General features: G+C 41.6%; 1 protein-coding gene and 1 non-coding gene across 2 annotated transcripts in view; both read right to left on the reverse strand.

Moving 5' to 3' along the window:
• Window positions 1–24364, reverse strand: part of SEL1L (SEL1L adaptor subunit of ERAD E3 ubiquitin ligase) — a 62612-nt gene extending 38248 nt beyond the window's left edge. Inside the window, exons 1-3 of the mRNA XM_049770358.1 lie at window positions 24166–24364; window positions 16816–16853; window positions 15190–15424 (exon numbers count right to left, since the gene is read on the reverse strand). Coding sequence (XP_049626315.1) covers window positions 15190–15424; window positions 16816–16853; window positions 24166–24244 — 352 coding nt within the window. The 5' untranslated portion in view covers window positions 24245–24364. The remainder of the gene's footprint in view (window positions 1–15189; window positions 15425–16815; window positions 16854–24165) is intronic.
• Window positions 18090–18196, reverse strand: LOC126005748 (U6 spliceosomal RNA). The gene has a single exon (XR_007494784.1). It is a non-coding gene; the product is annotated as a U6 spliceosomal RNA (small nuclear RNA).
• Window positions 24365–25462: the final 1098 nt, after the last annotated feature.

Genomic DNA, 25462 nt, shown 5'->3' on the forward strand with positions numbered 1-25462 from the left:
AGGTTCAGAAACTGGAGCAATAGTCCTATAGTACCTTGCATGAAGTTGACTAGGGTTTGACCCCCAGTACCTCAAACCCACTAGGAGTGACCCCCTAAACACAGAGCCAGGAGTAAGCCCTAGCACCACTGGATGTGGCCAACCCTTCCCTCCAAAAAAGAAGGTAGGAGATGGAGTCACAACATCTGATCTGAACCTAGTAAATGATATTACTTATTAGCTGTACACTTAAGAGAAAATTACTGAACCCCTTTTCTTCAGCATGTAAGTATTTGGAGATAACTTCCTTGTCTACAAGGGATAATAGTCCTTGATGCAGTTACTCATATAGGTTATCTGAAACAAATAATACATGAGATTGCAATTCAAGGAAAGGTCCAAGGTGGCAATGACTGACACTCCTGCTTCAAGATGCTAGTAGAGTTTTCTTCTGATGTAGTAAAGAACAGCTTCTTGAATAATCAAGATATGAAAAAAAGCACATTTCAAGTGGTTTATCACCATGTATATACATCTGAGGCAAACAATTCTATTCACATTTTTAAAAAGAGATCTTTAAGTCAGTGTATAAACAGAGCTTCCATTTAACAATTTCAGAGGGGTCATTTTCTAAGTAATTCAAACATAGGAATGCACTCTCTTTCATGTGATTGAACTGCTGGCAGAAGAGGAACTAGAAAGACCCAACGTGTTTTTTTTTGGAGGAACAAGTTATAACTAACTGCTAATTTAGCACTAACTTCAGAAGAAAAAAAAAATAACCAAGGTACACCTACTTCAATTTAAATAAAACTGGGTGTTAAATATATTTGTGTATTTATCAGTAAATTACTAGGGACATTTTATCTCTCAGTTATCTTCTTTTTTTTTTTTTTTTTGGTTTTTGGGTCACATCCAGCGGTGCTCAGGGGTTAATCCTGGCTCCCATATGGGATGCCGGGATTTGAACCACCATCCTTCTGCATGCAAGACAAATGCCTTACCTTCATGCTATCTCTCCAGCCCCTAAGTTATCTTCTTCAAGCAAAATCACAATAGGGAGATTTATTATCTTTTAAATAGTTATAAAGTCTTCCTAGTTTTAAGTTAATTCTCTGATTATAGCGATAATGAAAACATAATTTTCTTTTCATAGAAAAATTTTGCAAAATTTCAAATTATTTTGCAAGAATTTAAGCAATCTAGGCTATACAATATCCTTTTAAAATATGGTAATCAGGGATGAGAGGGATAGCAGAGTAGGTAGCGTGTCTGCCCTGCACACAGAAGTACCACAGGGTATGTGTTCCCCCTCTCCAAAAATAAAGTGATTAGAGGGTCAAAGGTAATACAGTGGTGCTTGCCATGCCTTTGACCAACTAGATTCAGTCAGTCTCAGGAAGAATCCAAGAAAGGATCAGAAGAGAGAGTATAATGGGTAAGGTGTTAAATAAATACAATAGGTAAGTACACTGAGTAATCAGCAGTTGGATGACCTTGTTTCATTCCCTAAAACCCAAACAGTCCTTGATAGCCCTACCAAGAGTGACCTTTTAGTGCAGAGTTAGAGCCCTAAGCACCACTAGGTGTGACTACAGAATAAACAAAAAGAACCTAAGGAAAACATAAAAGGGATTTGAAGTTGCTTTATGTGTGAAATCAAATTTACTGGAAATACAAATACATCTTTTGTTCACTTTCAACAATAAAATAATAAAAAAAAGATCGAGGAGATAGTAAAGTAGATAAGACACTTGGCTTTGCACGCAGCCAACCTGGGTTCAACCCCGGCACCCCTTTTGGTTCTGTAGGCCCTACTAGGAAAGATCCCTGAGTACAGAAGAACCAGGAGTTAAGACCTGAACACAGTTGGGTTTATCCCCCAAACAAAACAAAAAGAACCCATAAAATCAAACAAACTTTTTTTTTTGGTTTTTCGGGCCACACCCATTTGATGCTCAGGGGTTACTCCTGGCTAAGGGCTCAGAAATTGCCCCTGGTTTGGGGGGGGGACCATATGGGACGCCGGGGGATCAAACCACCTCACCGGCACCAAAATCAAACAAACTTTTTTTTGTTTGTTTTTGGGCCACACCTGGTGACACTCAGGAGTTATTCCTGGCTACAAACTGAGAAATCACTCCTGGCTTGGGGGACCATATGGGATGCCAGAGATAGAACCCAGGCCTATCCTGCCTGGGTCATCCGCGAGCAAGGCAAGGCAAACACCCTACCACTGTGCTATTGCTCCGGTCCCACAAACAAACTTCTTAAGGAGTTGGAATCAGAAAACCATTATGTAGCGTTCATGAATTTCAGTCAAAACTCAGATAAAAGAAGAAATCAGTCAAGCAATCATCCCAAATCTCAGAATACTAAAAACAAAGCTGTATTGTAGGCGACTTAAACATTTGAGATAGAACAAATGGTACAGGCGGGTCTGCAGAGATAGCACAGCGGCGTTTGCCTTGCAAGCAGCAGATCCAGGACGAAAGGTGGTTGGTTCAAATCCCGGTGTCCCATATGGTCCCCCGTGCCTGCCAGGAGCTATTTCTGAGCAGGTAGCCAGGAGTAGCCCCTGAGCACCGCCAGGTATGGCCCAAAAACCAAAAAAAAAAAAAAAAAAAAAAAAGGTACAGGCCAAATAAAAATGTCTTGACTGTATGTTAGAAAAAATGCTAGTCATCTTTTAAGGAACAAGGCATGTGTGTGATTTGTTGCATGCAGACCTCTCTGATCCAAGGCTGAGAAGAACTTAGGTTGACAAAAAGAGGGAAAGAAAGACAAGTCTGGGTCAGAACAATAATACAGAGGGTAGGATGCTTGCCCTGGGTTTGATATCTAGTGTCCCTAATGATCCTGAGTTTGCCACAGTGCAAAGCCAAGAGTTAGCCCTGAACACTGCTGGGTGTGCTGTAAACCCCATCCCCACCCCCCCAAAAAAAGGGAAAGACATAGCTGACTATCCTAAATAGGCAATGCTTTAAGAATTAAAATTTTCTCAACGGTACCAGGGCTTCAGGTACATTTGACGCTGGGATCTTAAGGTTCTCTAAGGACCACCAGGGTGGACCTGGTGCTTGATGGCTCCACAGAACCCTCTCAGCATCACACAGTGAACACTGGCATAAATGGTGCGAATTCGGGAGGCTCCCCAGGCTGTAAAGTGTATGTTCCAGAAAAATGAGAGTTCATATGGACAATGAACAAAACAGTAAGATCAGAATTCACACACATCTCATTTCTCTCTGAGAAATAAATTATGACTTGAAAGCAGAAAAAGAAGGCAGATCCCTGAACCTGGCAGAGCAATGAACTTCTTGACAATGAAAAATCCACCGTGAAAGACTCTTAGTTACTAAGACTAAGTTGTCTTCAATAATGATGTTAAAAGAAATCATCAAGAGTTTCTGAAGTCCTGATAGTGTTTTTTCCCTGAAGATGGTGCCTAAACAAGCTTTCTTGTGGAAATACGTAATTCTGTGTATATCCAGACAAAGTAAATGAAATTACAATGAAGAGAGATAAATAAAAAATGTTTTCATTAAGAGCAGAACCTGTTGTAGGCAACAGCTGTGATCCCTTAATCATTTGGATTACTAAAGAAAGGGCTGTTTTATTCCTGATGTAGAAATGCCATCCTATTATTCAAATGCTTTAATCAGAATCCAATTTTAAGCATGTAGTCTGTCCTTTTATGCCTTTTGAAACAGAAAAAGATTGTGGCTTTATTTACTGTTAAGACTCATGAATAACATGATTATTACAGGAAAAGTTTCAAGTAATAAAAATATGCACAAATTTAAAGAAAATCTGTCATTTGTACCTACTACTACAAATTCTTTTTTCCCCTAAAGAAATAACTGTAAGTAGGAAAAAGTTTCTTTTTGCTTTCACTTGTAAACATTAAAAATAAAACAAAAACATAAAACACTCATAGAAACTTTTCACATAAGATATTGGAGCCTTAATTCCCAGAAAATCGGTCAAGTACTATTCTGCATATTTCTGTGAACTGGCTGATTTAGGGAGAGGAGTATTTACATCTATGGACAGTGGGTGAAGAAGATCTTACTATCAGTCAGCTTCATCCAACCAGCTGAAGATCCTCATTGTGGGGACTGGCATCCAGAGCATGGGCAGACCTGCCTGCAGACATTTGTCTTGCTTGTTTCTGACCAGGCAGGATCACTGTAGTACCAATTTCTCTGAACAATGGCATTATCTCAGGCGAGGTGGTGCAGAGTGGCTCTGACCATTCTTACCCCTTTCCTCACTTTCTCTAGAGTAAGGGACGGTCAGGTGACCGCTTTAGTCATTCTCCTGCTGCTGGGAAGGCTCCTGTTCTGATACAGGCTTCCTGAAAACCCAGGGTTTGGGGAGCACAAAGAATGCATAAAAATGAAAGTAAGCAAAGCCTCCAGTGAGGGGATCTTACAGAATAGTCTGTTGCTGCAAAGTATGAAACTCTGACACGTTTAGAGATAAGGAAAGTGTCTCCGGGATGGGGGAAAGGAGCAAAGCAGAAATGGACAGGAATCAACAAGCTAGTACTGGACTTACAATGTCACATTATTCAAGGTGGGGGCAAGGGGTGTACTGAGTGCAAAGGTTTTACCAAGACTCAGCTTTGTGCCAGTCTCACTGAGGACGAATGAGACAGGTATTGAAACTCGATCCTGAAGAGAGGGTGCAGCTGGGATCGACCCTGACTTCAAGCAGACATTCTGGAGGGATCTCTGCCAGATAGGTTGGCAGCCAAGGCTGGATCTGAAGGACGTATAGTCTCCTCCTCAAGTTGTTTGCATCAGACTTAACCCTCAATCCAAAGGAGAGGTCGAGTTCTTCTGTACCTGCACCTGTAGAGCTGGAAAGGCTGGGAAGCAGAGGGACCCAGTACTCAAGGTGCTGTGCGATGACCCCAGGCCGTGGCAGGGTGAAGCTGTTCCTGAGATGTACCCAGTCCCTGCACCCAGGACCTGCTGAGGCCAGGTGAGAACTAAGCAAACTTTCCCTAGTGTGGAGAACCAGACTTAATTCTCTAACCTAAGTTGGGGGGCACAGAGCAAAATCTTTGAGTGGGCTTCAGCTGTGTGTTTGCACCCACTGAGCTGGAAAGGCTGGAAGCTGGTAGGAAAGAACATGCCACTGTGCTACTACTGCCCCAGGACATAAATGGGAGCAGACCATCTGGAGGTGAGCTTCCTCCTCACAGCAGATCTCTCAGAGTGGGTACTAGGAAAGGCAATCTTTGTTCCTCACCCTGTATCTGTGAAGATCAGCTTGCTGCAGTTATTTCTGGTTTAGCCTCTATGTAAAAACAGCAGGGGACTTCTCAAGAAATTTAAAACATAAGTATCACAGAACTATTATAGTACCCAGCAATTTCACTCCTTGGCATCTAGTCCAAGAACATAAGAACATTAACTCAAAAACATAGTGTGCACCTACATGGCAGCACTTAGTACAGTAAGCTCAGATACAGAAACAACCCAAAAATCCAATGAGTGATAAATGGAGGCGGTATGTAGACAAATCATAGAACTATCACAGCACCCAGCAATTTCACTACTGGAATATACACACCGAAATACTCCAGAGCTCTAAGAAAAGATGGTATCCATCACGTAAATGGAGCTAGAGGGTATCAACTTAAGGAAGTTAAAGGGAGATGAACAAATGCCAGAGATCACCTCACTCATATATATAAGATACAGAAACAAAAGGCAATAGACACTATCAAATGATGGCCAACCCTTTGACTACAGAATTAATGCTACCAAAGAGTGGGAGTCGGGGTGGGAGGGTGCTGGAAGAAAGGCTGGACAAGAGTAATGAAGGCTTTGGTGATACTGAAGGAACTTTTTACATCAAAAACATAAACACTAACACCACTATAACCATGCTACCTTAATTTCAATTGAAAAAAAAAAAAAAAAGAAACAAAACCCCCCCAAAATCCATCAAAAACCATGTGCAGCCACCACCAAATGTGACTCACATGAAATCAATATGAGAAAAAAATTAATTTACTTAGGAGGCTGCTGAGCTGAGCACTGGATGGCAGCTAGAAGTTGTTTGGTTTTAGTCAGTCAAATAAACATCTGCTTCTCCCATTGCTGGAAGGATCTTTATTTTGGGGGGGGGGGGTCACACCTGGCAGGGCTCAGGGGTTACTCCTGGCTCTAGGCTCAGAAGTCACTGCTGGCAGGCTTGGGGGACCATATGGGATGCCAGGATTCGAACCACCTTCCTTCTGCATGAAAGGCAAACGCCTTACCTCCTTGCTATCTCTCTGGCCCCTGGAAGGATCTTATTTGCAATAAAATACTTTTTTTATTTTGTTTTTGGTTTTTGGGCCACACCCGTTTGACGCTCAGGGGTTACTCCTGGCTATGTGCTCAGAAATCGCCCCTGGCTTGGGGGGAACCATATGGGACACCGGGGGATCGAACAGCAGTCTGTCCTACGCTAGCACTTGCAAGGCAGACACCTTATCTCTAGTGCCACCTTCCCGGCCCCAAAATACTTCTTTTCAAAATGATTATGAACACTCAGTGTTAGAGACTATCACAGTGCACTCACTCATTTCTTCCTTAGGACCTTTCAGTTATTAATTTTCAGCGGCATTTTAATAAAGATGCTATGTAGAAAAAAGTTGAAACAGAAGGCCTGGTTATTACCCTTGGAAAGGTGTGCCTTTGGCTGAAATGGAGGAAACCAGATTTTGGAGAGTTCCCATCACCCAAGTTGACAAACTGACTCACTGTGCTTGAACTCTCTGTCCCAACAATGTGGTTGTACTCAATGTTTGCTTTCCTGGTGGGGGACCATGGTTTTGGTACATGTTTGGCAGAGAGTGATTACATGACTAGTCCCCAGTAAAAACTCCAGCCACTGGGTTCCTTCTGAGCTTCCCTGGTAGGTAGTATGTACTGATGGTTTGTTGCTGGAGGGATTAAGAGACTAGCACTTGCTTCCTTTGGACTCTGCCCCAAATGAACTTTGTTATGCATCCCTTTGCTCACTGTAAAATCACAGTTGTGAGAACAACTAATACACACAATTCTCCCAACAAATCAGAAAACAAAGGAATGTTCTTTGGGATTTCCCAACATCAGCTGATAATCAGAAGTGGAAATTCACTGCTGTGACAGTAGCTGAGTCCCTCTCTGCTATGAGAGAAAAAATTTGCTCATGGAATTTGGAAATGACAGATCCAATACTAGAAGAAGGGGCTCAATGGATCTCCCAGATACTTGAGGCCATGCAGGTTCAAGTGACCCCTTTGGGTTTTTTTTTTTCCAGATGGAGGAGAAAGAGTCTCAAATCTCTACCTAAATATTAGAAAGTTTGCATTGTGTTGCACCTTCAAGTGACAGGATGAAGTTATAAATCAAGGCAAAGCAAAATTTCAAACAAGTAAAAAAAAAAAAAAAAGAGGGCGGTCACTTGTTCATACTTCCCTCCCGCTGACTCTTTAACCTTTCCTTCCTCTTGTAGATCTTCCCAAGTAGCTGGATGTTAACCCTGAAAATGCCAACTTTATTGCTGGAAGATTGAATAAATTTGCAGTAAGGAAAAAAGGAAAACACTAGGGCTGGAGTGATAGTAGAGGGCAGGGTGCTTGCCTTAGACACAGCTGACCCAGGTTTGATCCCTAGAATCACAGAAGGTTCTTTGAGGTCTTTGACTAAAAAGTATAGAACCTGGAATAAGTCCTTAGCAAACTGGGTGTGGTTGCAATGCCCCCCACCACCACCAAAAAAGAAAAAAAATGATTAGTGACTTTGTACTTGGTGACTAGTAATCTAGGTATATGGTAAACCCAGAAATAAAATGTTACTGTTAAAATGCTTCCAATTCCTGGGGACAGAGAGATAGCATGGAGGTAATTTGCCTTGTATGTAGAAGGACGGTGGTTCAAATCCCGGCATCCCATATGGTCCCCTGAGCCTGCCATGAGCAATTTCTGAGCATAGAGCCAGGAGTAACCTCTGGGTGATGCCGGGTGTAACCCAAAAACCAACAAAACAAAACAAAACAATACAAAAAATGCTTCCAATTCCTTACATGCCAGAGGTATCATTCCAATCAGGGGAGACTTCAAAAGAGAAATGTCTTTGGTAGCACATGATTTCCTACCTTTTGAATGTGTTTGTATGGGGTACAGGTGGGGATGAATGTGTTTAGGGGTCATTCCAAGTGACACTTGACCTTCTGTGAGGATGTCATGATATATTTCCAGGGGCCACTAGGGCCACCCTTGAGGTGGCTCAGGGCTACCAGGATTAACCCAGCAGTGTTTAGGGGGTAAAGAATTGAACCTACAGTCTCCAACTGCAAGACGTGCATGCCAGGCTCCATCACATCCTAGCTTCTTGTGGCCAGTGGGTAGGTTAGAAGCAGAAGAGTTATCTGTAGCTGATGGCTTTTTACAAAGGAGAAGGGAATTTTTCTTTTTTTGTGGGGAGGCCTTCAAGAAGTGCTCAGGAGGTCTATGAGCTCAACCAGTGATTCTTAGCCAGCGGGGGCTCAGTTCAGTGCTAGAGCTAAGGACATAGGTGCTGGTCAAGCCCTGTAGTGCCAGGAATACTGGGGCTGCCCTCTTGGTGCTGGCAGTGGTCTCTAACAATGCACTCAGAAATGCTTATGAAAGCATGTGGTGTCAAGAATTAAACCCAGGTTGGGAGCATGCGCCTGAACTGCTGTACTCCCGGCACCTGGACGATTAGGATTTCGCTGAAACCTCTGGAAAATGGGACCAGATAGGAGAGAAGAACAGCAGTCGAAGCTATAGTCTAAAAGAGCAGGCATGAATTTACTGCAAGAGTGCTGCAAAAGCACAGGTCTAATCCTTAGTGCCTGACTTTTTAGACTTGTATATTTGGGGGTGAAGGTGTTGGGCTATACTTAGTGGTATTCAGAGCTTACATGTAGTCTGTTTTCAGGAATCACTCCTGGTAGTGCTCAGGGAACCATAGGTGATGCTGGGGATCAAACCCTGGTCAGTTACATGCACGGTAAGTGCCCTCCCCCTTTACTATTAATCCAGTCTCTGATGTGCATTTTGGTGACTGAACTCAATTTGGACTCGAGAGACAAAACATACAGGCATAGGGCCATCTTCCTCTTTCACTTAGACTTTCCTTTCTGGCCCCTGCAGCACTTTGCTCCCGTCAACCGAAGAAAACCCTTCCTCTGGCTTCGTAAGAATCTTGGATTCAAAGACCACTTTTACATGGACTTCATTCCAAGTTAAAGCCTGATACTATCTGCTATTTATTTGTTCTGAGCTGAGAGCAGCTGCATGCTCGATGAAGAGATCTGGGATCTCTCTGCAGTTCCAACACCTCTCTGTGAGGCCCTAAACTGGAAGAAAATCAGTTTCCTGAATGCTCGGCTGGACTGTTGGTAACATACAAATGCACACAGGAAAAAGGGTTGGTTTTTGAAGGGGCCATGTGCAATTACGCTACTAACTAGCTATTAGGTATCTGGCCGAGACCAACTGTATTGTTTTTGTTCTTGAGTCATCCCCGCAGTACTCAGAGGTAAGTTATTCGTGGCTCTATGCTAAAGGATCACTCCTGATGTGTTCAGAGGATCAGATGGGACACTGGGAATTGAATATGGGTGGGGCTAAGTATAGCCCAACACCTTCACCCCCAAATATACAAGACAAGCTCCCTCTCAGCTGTACTATCGCTCTGAAGCATTCACCCCTGCAAAGCCCGTAACCCTGAAGGGCACAATTAAAACCAATACTGTGGTTAGCTTCACTCTATTATCTAGGTCTTATTAATAACAACTGCTGTAAAGAGGACTTGGCCAGTGATCAAGGAGATAAATCACAAAATTTTAATATAAACCATCTAAATTTCTACTCTTAAAAAGACATACTTGGCTGGCAACTGGGAATTTAGATTTTGAAATAATTTCCCAACACCCTGTTAAGAATAGCTCCAGTCAACTCTACAACCTAGTTTATACTGAATATCTCTCTCCTTCAGGGATTCCACATTTTTATATGTGATAGGCAGAGCACTCTTAGCTTAATGGCCACTAATACAAACAAGTTGAGTCCTACTTCTTTAATGAGTTTGCCTGGTAGACAACATTTCATTCATATTGTTACAATTTGTTGCTGGGAACAAAACATGTACTGTGACTCCCTGAGTTGAGAAGTGTTTCTGGGAATCCCCAATAAAGAAGAGGGTTAGTTTAAAACATTTAAGAAACATTAAGAATGAAAGCCTGCTAGAGTAAAGAGTGAGGAAAAGTGGCAAAAAATTAAACCCAAAGAGCCAGAGCAATAGTATAATGAGTAAGCTATTTGCCTTGCATGTGACTGAGTCAGGTTTGATATCCAACACTCCATATATCTTTGGTAAGGAGAGATCCTTGAATGCAGAGCAGAAATACCTAAACACTATACCCTCCAACCCCCCAAAAAGATGAAATTAGTGAGAGGAGTGTGAAAGGTCATGTTTGGATTTTATTATGACTGTGCCAGAAGTCACTGGAAACTTTTGAACAGGAGAAATCAGTTTGACTGCTATCAGGAAAGTGATTTTACAGGGAAAGGGTGAGAACAAGGCCAGAATGGATGTGCTTTCATATATATAGTGAACTCTTTCAATCATCCTTGGGTAGTTCACGATTTAATCTACTTCAGAAAGGAGAAACCTTAATTCTTAAGAATGAGTGAAAATTTGACAAGGCCGTGGGGGTTGGGAGGTAGAGCATGTATAGAGGCCCAACAGCATAAACTGACAGTGCATTTAAGGAACTGGCTTTAGTAATGTTTGAAAGGATGTTGGGGAGAGCTCAGGAAGCTCAAGTTATAGAAGCTAAAGGATCTTCAGACAGAGGGCTTTGGGCATCACACTCAAAAGAGACATTTCATCTTACAGACAGGTGGGAAAGAGAGGAAGGGCTGTACATAAGGGAAACTACGGGACCAAGTGTGGGTTTCGTTAAGATCAATAGGACGGTGACATGCTGGAACAAAGTCCAGAAGCAATTGCTACATAACTTGGTTTGTAGTGGGACAACAAAAATACACATAAAATAGTTCATATCCAATTTATGTTATACACTACATAATAAAGCATTTTCCATAACTAATGAGTTTAAAAATACATCTAAACAAAATAAAAATAATCAAAAGATAAAACAAGCTAGGTGAGGGAGAGTGCTCAATGGGCTAAAGTATATACTTTGCATATGGGAGTTCCAAGTTCAATCCCTGGCACTCCTATGGTTCCCTGTATACTGCTAGGAGTAACTGATTTAGGAGCAGCGAACAAGGGATAGCTCCTGAGCACTGACAGGTGATGATAGGCAACAAACAAAACAAAAAACTGAAATGAGGGTCTGAAGAGATTGTTACAAGAGTTAAGGAGTCTGACTTGCATCTTGCTGATCCTGCTTTGGATCCAGTAGCACTGACGGTCCCCCAACAGTCTATCAGGGGTTACTCCGAAGCAAGGTCACTCCTAAGAGCCAGGGTATAGCCTCTGAACACTACTGGTCATGCTTCAATACCCCCCACCCCCAACCTAAAACAAGGTAAGTGAATCTGGATGTTTATAAAGTTGCTGGAATTATCAAAGGTTTATTCAATTATTTCAAAACACTGTATTACAATCCCTAGCAAAACATATATTAAAATCATAAAGTAGTTTTGACTGCACTTAGCAGTTCTACGATTAGTGGTCAAAGTCCTCAGTATCAACCTGAAATTACATATACATGTTATCAGAATAAGTATTAAGATTTTCCAGAATCAGAAGGAGGTACAAATATAAAAGCAGCATCTTCTTTCTTTTTTTTTTTTTTTTGGTTTTTGGGCCACACCCGTTTGACGCTCAGGGGTTACTCCTGGCTATGTGCTCAGAAATCACCCCTGGCTTGGGAGGACCATATGGGACACCGGGGGATCGAACCGCGGTCCATCCGCTTGCAAGGCAGACACCTAACCTGTAGCGCCACCTTCCCGGCCCCAGCATCTTCTTTCTTAAGGAGAAAGTCGAGCTAGCAGCAGGCCTGCAAACTGTTCTATCACCCAAGCAACAAACACCGGTAATGTGATCAAATGACCTTAGAAACATACTAATAAGAAACCCGGCAAACAATCTAATGGTATTTCCTCCTGGGAGTCTTTGCTCATAGAATGCTTTAGCAGGATCGACTAATCTATCTAGACCCTAGTATCTTACTTAAACTGTTGGTTGTAATCCCTTATGAAACTAAACATGGGGTGGCAGTAGTGGTGGTGGTGGTGGTGAGTCTTGAAAAAACCTGGCCAACAGTACAAGATTTCTGAATGTGCAATTCAAAAGCAAATGTGAAATGAATTCAAAGAGTTTCTGGCAGTGCTCATTTGAGTTAATTTTTTCTGGTAACAAGGGCTCATGAATAGAAAAAGTCTTAATAACCCTCGTTTAGATTATTTACTATGCTGAGATTCATGTATTTCACAAGGCATGACATCTGGGGGTAGGGAAGGGGGGAAATGACACAAACTGCAGTTCCCAAAGAATATGCTAGAAATTTCCCACAATCCAAATAGCTTGTTTTGTAGAAGTGACACTCCATATGCTTCACTTGGAGCCCTCATATGTCACACTATGGGCAACAGCCAGTCCCAGCTGAGATAAGAGAGGAACTAGGACAGCTGTTTTGGGTTCTTTGCCCGTGGCCTAAGTCTCGTGAAAATTGAACCTCTGAAAATATTAACCAGGTTCCATATTGGGTGGGTAAGACCTCTGATTCCTTTTACTTTAAATTGTCCATTCCAACTCTGTATTTCTTATTTTATTATTGTTTATTTAGCTTGTTTTTTGGAGCAAAACCAGCAATCCTCAGGAGTTATTCCTGGCTCTCAACTCAGGAATTACTCATGGCAGTGCTCGGGGGACCATATGAGATGCAAAGGATTGAACCCGGGTCAGTAGCATGCAAGGCAAACACCCTTCCTGCTGTGTCACTGTTTCAGCCCTCAACTCTATATTCTCGCCTGCCATATTCAATTTGATCAGAAGTATCAGAATGAATGACATGGTTCCTAGTCCTGTCTACCAAAAAGGTCTATTAGTGATGTCAACTCAGTTATAATGCATTTCCCTAATGCCAATAGGATCTAAATGTAATTTCTGGGTTTTGATTTAGGACCACATCTGGCAAATAAACCTTTGTGAGGTGGGGGATTCTGCAGAGCTTGGGGGAACCTGCACACTGAGAATTGGGAAATTAATTCTGAAGCTTCTGCATACAAAGCACACATTCAAGTCCTCTGGTACAACTAAAACAATCTCTTAAAGTTTTAAAATTTGTAATACTATTATAAACATATTTATTTTTGGTTTTTGGCTACACCCATTGACACTCAGGGGTTACTCCTGAATATGCGCTCAGAAATCACTCCTGGGCCCGGAGAGATAGCACAGCGGTATTTGCCTTGCAAGCAGCCGATCCAGGACCAAAGGTGGTTGGTTCGAATCCTGGTGTCCCATATGGTCCCCCGTGCTTGCCAGGAGCTATTACTGAGCAGACAGCCAGGAGTAACCCCTGAGCACCGCCGGGTGTGGCCCAAAAACCAAAAAAAAAAAAAAAAAAAAAAAAAAAAAAAGAAATCACTCCTGGCTTGGGGGACCATATGGAACACCAGGGGATCAAACCGTGGTTCGTCCTAGGTTAGTGCATGCAAGGCAAACACCCTACTGCTTGCGCCATGGCTCTGGCCCACTTGTAACATTTTTTATCGTCACCGAGCACCATACTGTAAAGACTTATTACCTAATACAAAAACATGTTCCTAATAAAATGTGAAACACAAAATGCAGGAAATGCAGGCTGCACTGAATTCAAGACCTTACAAAGCCTAGGTGTGAAGTTCTAAGGCTTGAATTATTTTCCTCCTCTGATACAAACATTTGACAATTTAGTTTTTTATAAGAAAGATTAAAAAAAATGCACACATGTATATTATAACTTAGGTCGTGCTTATAAGTGTTAAAATTTACAGTCTTTGTGGACAGTTCCTGACACCACCAAGTGCTCATGACATTGTTCCCTGCATCTATCCTCCATTCCTCTGACCCGACCCTCTCTGAGATACTTCTCATTTACCCAGCCTCAATCTGTTCACTGTACTCAGAGTATGTTAGCAGCATTATTTTCTATAACCTTATTGTATTTCTCTAAACACAATTTGTTGTTGTTTGCTTTTGGATCATATCTAGAGGTGTTCAGGGATTACTCCTGCTAGGCTTAGGGGACCATATGGGGTATTGGGAAACTAACATGAGCTGTCCATGTGCAAGGCAAGTGCCCTGCCTTCTGTACTATCACTCTGGCCCTCCTAAACACAATTTAGTCTTCTTAAGACTTCTTAAAGGTACTACTATTAATGGGATTAACTCACTTAAAAATGACTCTCTTTAAAAGATTATTTATGAATACAAAATATCTGGAATAAAAAATATTTTAGGGGCCCGGAGAGATAGCACAGCGTGTTTGCCTTGCAAACGGCCGATCCAGGACCAAAGGTGGTTGGTTCGAATCCCGGTGTCCCATATGGTCCCCCGTGCCTGCCAGGAGCTATTTCTGAGCAGACAGCAGGAGTAACCCCTGAGCAATGCCGGGTGTGACCCAAAAACCAAAAAAAAAAAGAAAAAAAAAAAAAATATTTTAGAAATTCAAATCCGGGGCCAAGTATAAAACTCAGCATTAAGGGCATTTGCTTTTGTACATGTAAGGCTCTGAATTTATTCCCCACCATCACACATAAAAACAAACAAAAATTTTAAGTGTGGATAAATTCCCAAAAGTGGTTAATAAGGCAATACTAAGTGAAAACAGGGACAATCTTTAGAAAAAAAAAAAAAAAAGGGAAGGTATTTAGCACACTTTCTGATAAAAAAAATCTACTTTTAAATGCAAAAGTAAAGGATGTTAAGTGAACATGAAAAGAGGATTACAGTTTATGTAAGTTTCAAAAGGTGAGACTAATGCCTGAATCCAATTACCTAGGATGACTGAAAGGTTATTATAGGTCTAGAATATCCTGTAAAACTACTCTTTGAATCATATGCAGTTAGTAGGTAAAATCAGACCTCTTCAGCATTATTATTCTACACTAGTTTTAAGACTTAAGTTATTTCCATCCTGCAACAAACAAAAGACAAGAAATACCCAGACTACCTGGTTTCTGTACTTCTGTTAATTCTTCATAGTTTTCTTCTTTGTTTTCTGGGGTTGGAGACTCCAGAAAACTGATTTCTTCCGTGACAGTTTCTCCGTCTTGGATTCTAAGGCTGTCGTCTTCCTGAATGGATGAATCCAATTCTGATTCTTCTGAGTCAAGAAATATCTGACCAGCAACTACTCTGCCTGCTGTGCTGTGGTCTTTTACGGTCTCGTCTGATGGCAAAGAAGTCTGAGAATATAGAACATTTTATATTCAATAGTACCAAGGCTCACTTCAACCTAATTTGATCTTTAATTCTATTTATCCATATATGTCACCACATACATATTTTTCAGCTTCCTGAATGCACCATACTCACATTTTCTTTCCATTTAGTGAATAAAATAATTTTACTAAGGGGGGGGATGCCAATTCTAAGGAGAATATGGGATTATTTAGAGGAAAAGGTCCCATAAAGTAAGTGAAACCATGGAGTAGGGTGGCGGCCACTCCAGAAGGGACTGCATCCACATGAACTCAGCTCTGCAGCTCTTTATACCTGTCACATGCTTTCATCACCAACCAAGACTTTAGAAAAAAATTTTTTCCATGCCAGGGATTGAACTTGGGGATTTATAAATTAGTCTAACTTTTAATTTCACTTAGATATTATAGCTGCCAAGAGATCTTCCTTAATTCCCAAAGTCTGCATTGTTTTTCCTTTCATTCTCACAGTATGTTTTATATTTCCTAACGCAATCCTGTATTATAACTTCCTGCTTCTTATCTACATTCCCTCTAATCCAGAGATCAGGAGGATTATAACTGTCCTTTCCCTTGAACACCTAATAATAAACCTTACTCACCTACTCAACCAGTTTAACTGTATTAACTCATTTTTTTTGGTTTGAACAGGGAGAAGATAATAGAAATAAATGATGCTTACAAAAATACTTACAAAAAAGAGGATTAATATAGATTCTCAATAGGCAATAAAAATATGACCATACTAAAGCTCTTACATATACACAGTACATACATAAAGTTGAAATTAAACTTAACACTTGAAAATATTTATTTTCCTGTGGCTGGAATAATAGCACAGCAAAAGGGTGTTCGCTCTGCACACAGCCAACCTGGGTTCAATCCCTGGCATCCATATGGTCCCCTGAACCTGCTAGGAGGGATTTTTGAGTGCAGAGCTAGAAGTAAACCAAGCACCATAGGAGTGAAGTAAAAACAAACAAAAAAATTATTTTCCTTAGTTTAGTAATAGTCTTCTAGTAGAAGAACCAGAAATATGGACAATAGCCATCTTTTTTTTTAAATTTAATTCTAAAAACAATTGCTAAAAACAGCAGCTCTTGGGGCCGGAGTGATAGCACAGCGGTAGGACATTTGCCTTGCATGCGGCCAACCCAGGACGGACCCAGTTCGAATCCCGGTATCCCATAAGGTCCCCGGAGCCTGGCAGGAGCAACTTCTGAGCATAGAACCAGGAGTAAACCCTGAGTGCCGCAGGGTGTTGCCCCAAAACAAACAAAACTAAACTCCCAGCAGCTCTTATATTCTTTCTAACAAACATCATTTATGCTTTTACATAGACTGAATAAAAATTCAATTCAAAGCTTTCTACATACCTTGGAATCTAAGGATTCATCCTGGCCACCTTCTTCATCTGTAAATAAATTTTAAAAATTTAGTCATCTTTCTTGTTAATGTTAAAACACTTGATATTCTTATATTTATTATTATTATTACTGGATTGGGGGCTACATGCAGTGGTGCTCAGGAACTGTTCCTAGCTCTGTGTTCAGGGATCACTCCTGGCAGAGTGCTAAGGTTCCTGGGATCAAAAGCAAGTCCGGGTGTGCAAGGAACCTGGCTGCTGTATTTTCTCTCCAGCTCCAGTGACAGGTAATAAAAGAAAGCAGCTGATAAGTAGAACAAATAACAAACACACACTAGATAGCAAATCTAGAATGACCTAAAAAGTGATTTCAGCAACTATTTAGAAAAAATTAAAAGCAGTTTGGAGATAGTTGTTGTCTTTCACCAGGAAGCACATTAACTTTCATCTGCTACACAGGAAGAAAGACCAACCACCATGGACCAAAAAAGGGAGACTTTAGAAAACATCTTATCCCTGTGGTTATATACTGGTTTATAGCTCACAAAGTGAGCCATTTTTATAAAAGTGATTTTACAAATGCAAAACACAACTCTTCTCTACTCAGAATGTGGAGTAAGTACTTACTGCTCCTTTACTGTTCACTAACAACTGATAGCAAAGTTGCTGGAGTAAAATATTTTGAATGTTTTATTTTACTGAAAAGATAGAATCAGGTAAAAAGTGATCACAGGCTCCTGTACTCTCATTTACACGAGATCTACTTATTAAGCAATAACTTAAATTGAACCTTTATACATGTTTTCCATATTAATGTTACTTTGATCTGCTTCTATTAAGCCAGTTAATCTTTTTTTTTTTTTTTTTTTTTTTTGATTTTTGAACCACACCCGGTGTCACCCAGGGTTTACTCCTGGCTATGCGCTCAGAAATCGCTCCTGGCTTGGGGGACCATATGGGACTCCGGGGGATTGAACCGTGGTCCGTCCTAGGCTAGCACTGGCAAGGCAGACACCTTACTCCTTGCGCCACTACTCTGGCCCCTAAACAAGTTAATCTTTCTGTACTTTCCTAATACTTCTTTTTTTTCCTGTTATTACTTCTTGCTGGTCACCAGCGGCAACTTCTTTTTTTTTTGGTTTGCTTGTTTTGGGGCCACACCCAAGGGTAATCAGGGCTTACTCCTGGCTCTGTACTCAGTGGGGATCAATTTGCATTGGCTACAAGCAAGGGAAGCACCCCTACCTGGCCTCCTCTATTTCTTTCTTTCTTTCTTTTTTTTTTTTAAATATGGAACGCTTCACAAATTTGCATGTCATCCTTGCGCAGGGACCACGCTAATCTTCTCTGTATCGTTCCAATTTTAGTATATGTGCTGCCGAAGCGAGCACTCCTCTATTTCTTGTTATCCAAAACATATTTTATTTCTGATGTGGTGAGAAGAGTACAGCAATATCAATTTCACAGTGTCCATGACATTTAGGTCATGACTTCAATTAAAAATCATTTTCCTGCTAATTTCTTCACAAATATCACCCAAGCCCAATTTCTAACACATAGTTTAAATTTCACTCTTCATAAATTTCTGCATAAAGGAGTAAATATCTCTTTTAAATATGACAGCTGTGATATATTCACAAACATTAATTTATTAAGAGTAGACATTAAATGTGTAAATGCATAATGTGTATTCCCAATTTTTTAACTTCAGGTTTATAAATAATATCGATGTCTATCAAGAAAGAAAAATATATGTATATTTGAGACACAATAAGCAGTTAGGCACTGGCAAAATGTGTTTTTGAACTCCAAGAGACATGGAAACTTGTGGCATCAGGGTTATTTCATATGAATTGCATCATGCATCTCTCTCCTTTCTTCACAAACCAACATCACATAAAAAGAGTATTGACAAATAAGGAATTTAATCTCATTTACTTAACTGATAAGACCTAATCCAGAAGGCAGTCTTAAAGCATAAACTAGCTTCTCTTTATCAGACTGATACAACCATTTACATGGATACCGCATGCACTTTTATATGTAACCTTTTAGATATAGGACTTTTGGAGTAGCTGCTTGTAACTTAGTAACTTCTGATATCCAATAGAGAGGTAAGACAATAAAATCATGCAGAATAAAAAGCAAAGAGTGATGCTTTTATCAGAACACAGATATTTAGCAACAAAAATAGAAAAAAGAAAAAATAGGCAAAAAAGATTCTATAAAGTTTTTCACTCAACAGCATCTGCTCCTTAACTTGACTAACATTACTTTCCTACTGTATACTTTTCTTTGGAAAAAAAAAAGACCAATTTTCATTTTTATTATTATTAATTGAGAAACTGGTAAGGGGTCAGATATGCTCTTCTGAGCTAAGTGATCATTACAGATTCCTTTTCCCACTTGCCATGCAAATGAAAAACACTGATGAAACTTCAAACACAGTCTGAAGTGGTGAGGGCTAAGGAGCATCTCAGAGGGCTGGAACATGGGCCCGATTTGCATATGATGGGGGCCTCAACTCTATCTTGGAACATTACAGTCACCTAAGCACTGTCCAGAGAAACTCCAACACCAGTCACTCTTAGCACAACACTATGGATTCTCAGCCCCTCAAAACCTCAGTTTAGTTAAAAAGAGGTGAGATATTCTAGAGACCAGGGAGATAGCTCAAAGAGTCAGAGTACCTGGGATATTCAGGGGTTACATGATCCCCTAAACACCAAGGTGGAATTACTTGTGCATGCCCCTGTCAAGTACCAAAGACCAAGAGACCAGAAATTCTGTCTATTATTTTGCCAGTGAAATCTGTTTAAATCCTAAACTACTGCTGATTATTCCTGTGCTTGATTCTTTCAAATGTGAGGTCTGAAGAATTAGGATAATCCAGGCCAGAGATCGTTCAATGAATACAAACTTCACACATTCAATTCCTGGCACTGTATGGTCCCCAGACAGAGTCAGAAGTAGTCCCAAGCACTGCCAGCTGTGGCCCAAAATACAAATAAAAAAATAAAAATAACTTGACAAAGGGGTTCAATATACATACTTGCTCAGTTACTATTTTCTCAATTTGTCCAAAGGGGGTAAGGTAACACCATCTGTCTGCTGACTCCGTGCTTTAAGTCTCCTTAGTCTTTTCCCATTACTGCCCCTTTACACCAGAGAAAGTTTATATGACTCTGGGCATAAGTAGATAAAATTAAGTATTTGTTGGCAATAAATCATAAATGTATTTTAAAACACGTTTTTAAAAAGTATATGCTAGGTCACAGTTTAAAAGACTCAAAAACAATTATATTCAACACCCCATGTCACTTGAAAAGAAGCCTCTGAACCTACCTATGGTATCAACATAACTACCATTTGAAATTCCTAAAAGAGAGTTAAAAGGTTCTAACACTGTCTCTCACAAAGAGAAAAAGCAAATCATTTGTCACTTCTTACTCAATGTGAGAAATGGCTTAGTTTTTAAAAGTATTATTTTATGAAAACAAAAATGTTTTGGGGCCGGAGAGAGAGCATGAAGGCAGGGCATTTGCCTTGGATGCAGAAAGACGGTGGTTCGAATTCCGGCATCCCATCTGGTCCCCTGAGCCTGCCAGGAGCGATGGCTGAGCGTAGAGCCAGGAGTAACCCCTGAGCACTGCCGGGTTACTGCCGGGTTACAAAAACAAAAACAAAATGTTTTAAAATTTTTTTGGTTTGCAGGGGCCAGAGCTATAGCACAGCACAGTGGGTAGAAAGTTTGTCTTGCATGCAACTGAACTGGCTTTGATCCCTAGTATCCCACACGGTTCCCTCAGACTGCAAAAAGTAGTTTCTGAGCAGAGAGCTAGGAGTAACCCCTGAGCACAGCCAGGTTATGTCCAACCCCCCTAAATTTTTTTTGAGGGGGGGGCACATCCAGCAGTGGCCAGGGCTACTTCTGCCTCTGTGCTCAGGGATCAATTCTTGTAGTGGCTCAGGAGAATCTAAATGGTGCCAGGCATAAAGCCTGGGTTGGGTATATGAAAGGCAAGTGCCCTGCCTACTGTATTATCTTGATGGTCCTAAGAAATGTCTTAAATCTCTTCCTTAATTTTCTTCACGGGGGAAAAAAATTCTTATAAAAACAAAAATTTCTAATAAAAGTGAATGTTTGTATGCCTCTTAAACTAATATCTAAGATATTAAATAACAGCTGCTAAGAGTGATAGGATCAAGATCACTTTCATGGCCAACTATGCCCAGTAAGAAATATAATTTGCAGGTCGGACAGAAACTTCACTGGGCTGAAGAGCTTGCTGGCACCACAAAGTACCTAAGCACTGAGTTGGGCATTGCTGAAGTGACCCATCACAAACCCAGGCAAAACAAAACAAAACAAATGCAACTGAAACTGCTGGGGAGACTTGTACAGGGTTTAAGGGCTCATGTTTCCATGAAGAAAATCTAATTTGAGCCCCAATACTGCATGTCCCCCCAGCCCAGGATGCAGCCCTGGGGTAGCTCCTTTGCCCCCTGGCACCACAGGGCCCAAAGAGCACATCCTTGGGTCTTTTCTTGTCTAGCCCAACTGGTTGAGCCTCATGAAGAGTGGTCCCTGGGACTATGGGAAGACCCTCCCCCCACAAGAAATACAATTTGACTTGAAAACCACAAGCATTTATACTGAGTCAACATAAAATTATGATTAAAACTTGATCTTTAAATAGGAGCAAATAATTAAATCTAAACTGAAACAATTAGAGGCTAGCAGCTTATATAATGAATAAATATGAGTCACCTGTGCAGCTGAAGAGATAGTAGAGCACTGTAGGGTGCCTGCTTTGCACGTGGTCAACGTGGGTTCGAGCCTCAGCACCCCATGTGGTTCCCTGAACACTGCCTGAAGAGATCACTGAATAGAGCCAGGAGTAAACCCTGAGCACCACCAGGTGTGCCCCGACAAACAAAAATAAAAACAAAAAAAGCCAACTGAATAAACATGTACTCAATTTTTAAAACTCCTATTAAGTTTTATGATACTTAAGCTTCACACAAGCCAATATTGCCTTTATTACCTGTAATGTGCACATCTATATTGTTTTATCATACAAGTTTTCTGTCTCTGCCAAAGAAATGTTATAGTTCAGGGTGGGGTGTCCATAATTCTAGGTTATAGTGTTTGTCTTGTAAGCAGTTAATCTGGGCTCAGTACCTTTGTAGAGAGTTGAGTAATTTTTGAACACTGCCAGATGTGGTCTAAAAATCCCAAAAGAAAATACGTGGGCAGAATATAACTAAGCAGGCTGTTCTTGAACCCAATGCTTTTTAACTTGCATGAATATAACCCAAGGATTTAACACTTTGGATTCAGTAATAAGTAACAAAATATAGAGAATCCCAACCATTGATTAAATGATTTCTCCAAGTATCAGCACCACTGACAGAGAGTACAAAATACACTAAATCTAGGCAAAGAACGATTCAGGAAAATGTCTGCATGCTTGAATTTTCTTTACATCTACAGCTGAAAACAAAAGGACTATTTCTTAGTCTTTCTTTTCTGGTACTTTCATATAAAGAACCAAATATTGAGTTTGCTAAGCTACAGATTATCCCTACTCTTCTGGATCTAAAACTGCCATTAGAAACAAATCTTAATGAGGAAATCGGATGCGGATGATCCATGATCCACCAGGTATCCTACCCATTACATTCAAGAGTTTCATGCAGTTCCTGCTTCTGTTGAGTAATAACTGCTAGGAGTTCTTTAAGAATTAGGCAGAGTTTTTAAAGAATTTGCTCATAAATACAGACCACCACTTAAAAGAGGGAGAGAACAAATCTCAAAGCATGATGTTAAGGCATCTGCTTCTTGTTTTTCAAAGAATATCTCAAACCACATTATGGATAGAATTTTAGGTTTGGTCCCCTTATTTTAGAAGCAGAATGACATTATGGCACTGACTTACAACTAGGACAGATAATCTGGGGATTTAAATAACCATCTGGGAAATAACTGTTGGAGAAAAAAAAAAAGAGAGAGAGAGATGACATTTATTCCCTGCATTGTTCTACAAAACTTAAAGCCACAGACAGCTGTCTCCCTAATTGAACTAACAAAAAATGCAAAAGTTTGATGTTGTTTTTCTAATAACATACTCTTAATTTAAACAGCCACTTTCAGGCCAAGGTAAGTACCTTAAAAAAAAAATAAAAGGAAACAATCCTCAAAACCAGCATCATTTATCAACAACTTAGAAAATCCATTCAAAAATCACCTATGTTTTTTCAACTCTAGCAAAAAACAAACAAAAAAAAACTTAAAGCTAGCTGCAAGCCACTTAAAATCTACAGAAACCCAAACTCCTAAAAGAAACCCTATAAAAATAATAGTCAATAAACATGACACAGATGGAAAACGACGCTGACAAAGTCACCACAACTCTCAGAAAGAACTATTTCTTTTTTTTTTTTTTTTTTTTTTTGGGCCACACCCGGTAACGCTCAGGGGTTACTTCTGGCTATGCTCTCAGAAGTTGCTCCTGGCTCGGGGGACCATATGGGACGCCGGGGGATCGAACCGCGGTCCGTCCAAGGCTAGCGCAGGCAAAGCAGGCACCTTACCTCTAGCGCCACCGCCCGGCCCCAAGAACTATTTCTTAAAAAAAGGGTTGGGGGACACTCTAGGGATGAGGACACCAAGTGCACAGTTGGAATCCAAGGAGCTGTGGGACTGTGTGCTCGGGGTGCTGTGCAAATGGACCGAATCTGTCAACATCCTGCTGGGGATGTCACCGGCTCTGCCTGGTGACAAAAAAACCAGGCTTGGCAATTTCTCCAAGTGCAATTAAGTGCCAGAATGTCAGAACCCTGTGCAGCATATGCAAGTGCCAGGGTGTCAGACCCCTGTGCAACACATACATGTACCAGAGTGTCAGACCCCTGTTGTGCACATACAAGTGTCAGAACCTGTGCAGCACATCCTTGTACCAGAGTGTCAGACCCCTGTGCAGCATATAGAAGAGTCGAGGGCGCCGGCAGAGAGAGGGCTCTTGGGCCACTGCTGAGTCTAAGCCAGCAGCCTTGGAGCCGGTTCCCCATCTGCGGGGAGTCCCCCGGCCAAGTTTGGGGTGCAGAGAAGTGTGTGGGCAGGGTGACCAGCTCTTCCTTTCCTTCTTCTTCCTCTCTCTAGCTCCTCAACACCCTCTTTTGGAGCCAAATGGCACCCAAGTGCCAAGAAGACAAGCGAGTGACAGATCAGTCTGCAGAGTGTACCCCAACATATGGTTTGCGCCCCCCAAGGCCTGGCCCTGGGACAGAAGCCAAGGGTGGGGGGGGAGGAGGAGGCGTCGGTTCCGGGCCTCGGCCCGAGGGGGCGGATACTGACCCGAGGACGCCGAGGCCGAACCCAGCAAGGCGGCGCAGAGCAGCAGCAGCAGCGTCAGTCCGACCCGCACCCGCTGCATCCTGCTCTCGGGGTCGCTGCCACCCCCTGGAGCTGCCACTTTCGCCTCTGCCGCCGCCACCACCGACTCAGCAGCCGCCACCACCGCCGCCGCCGCCGCCGCCTCGCCGTTGCTCTTCCTGCTCCGGTCTCTCTCCTGGCTCCGCCCCTTCCCAGGCCTCCAGCCAATCCGCACCTGCCGTCCTGGGGTCCTGGACCAATCCCCGCTCTCTGCACGTCCCACCTTCTGGCTCCGCCTTCGGGTCACGTTATTAGCCAATGACGACGTGAGATTCCCACATCAGCTCTCTCGATTGGACCACGGCGTCACCGACATGGCCCCAGCTCATTGGTAGATTTCTTGGGAGTTCAACCATTCCGGCAGTGCTGTGGGAGTTGAAAAGTCGCCCAGGACTACAATTCCTACAATGCATTGCGCAATTCCTTTTTTTTTTTTTTTTGGCTTGCGCTGTTGGGAAACCTTAGTTCAGGCTGGGGAGTTTTCCAGGTGCTGGGGTGGAGTTAATGAACTGACAACATCTGGGCTCAAGGCCGTGTATCACATGCGTGTGTGTGTGTGTGTGTGTGTGTGTGTGTGATTTTAAAGACATGCTAAATATCAATAAGCACATGCTTTAAGGCTTTAAGGTTATGAGCTTGTCATGTGTCATTCCTCTTTGTTTCATTTAGATATTTTTTATTGAATGCAGTGATAGGAGCATTGGGGAAAAATAGAACAGCTAGATTGAATTTAAGATAGTTAAACAGATACTATACATTAGGCTGGAGAAAGTACCTTGGGCAGGAGGCTTGCCTTGCAAGTAGGCTGACTTGGGTTTGGTCCCCCAGGCACCACTAGGAGTGATCCCCAATAGGAGTATATGCCAGGATTTAGTCCTAAGCACCTCCAAGTGTTGCTCCAAAATACAAAATAAAAACATTTTATTAATACTACTATATGTATGGAAATCAAGATGTAATTCATTATCATTTCTTTTGCTCCACCAAACAGAAGAAAATAAGCTCCATCCAGATCATTTCAGTGCTGACTTTAATTTTTTTCACTGCCATTTTTTTGTTTTTGTTTTGTTTTGTTTTGTTTTTGTTTTGGGGTCGCACCTGGCAGCGCTCAGGGGTTACTCCTGGCTCTACGCTCAGAAATCACTCCTGGCAGGCTTAGGGGACCATATGGGATGCAGGAATTCAAACCACCGACCTTCTGCGGCCAAGACAAACGCCT

This window comes from Suncus etruscus, chromosome 3, assembly GCF_024139225.1.
Source record: "Suncus etruscus isolate mSunEtr1 chromosome 3, mSunEtr1.pri.cur, whole genome shotgun sequence".
In the NCBI taxonomy this organism is placed as follows: Eukaryota; Metazoa; Chordata; class Mammalia; order Eulipotyphla; family Soricidae; genus Suncus; species Suncus etruscus.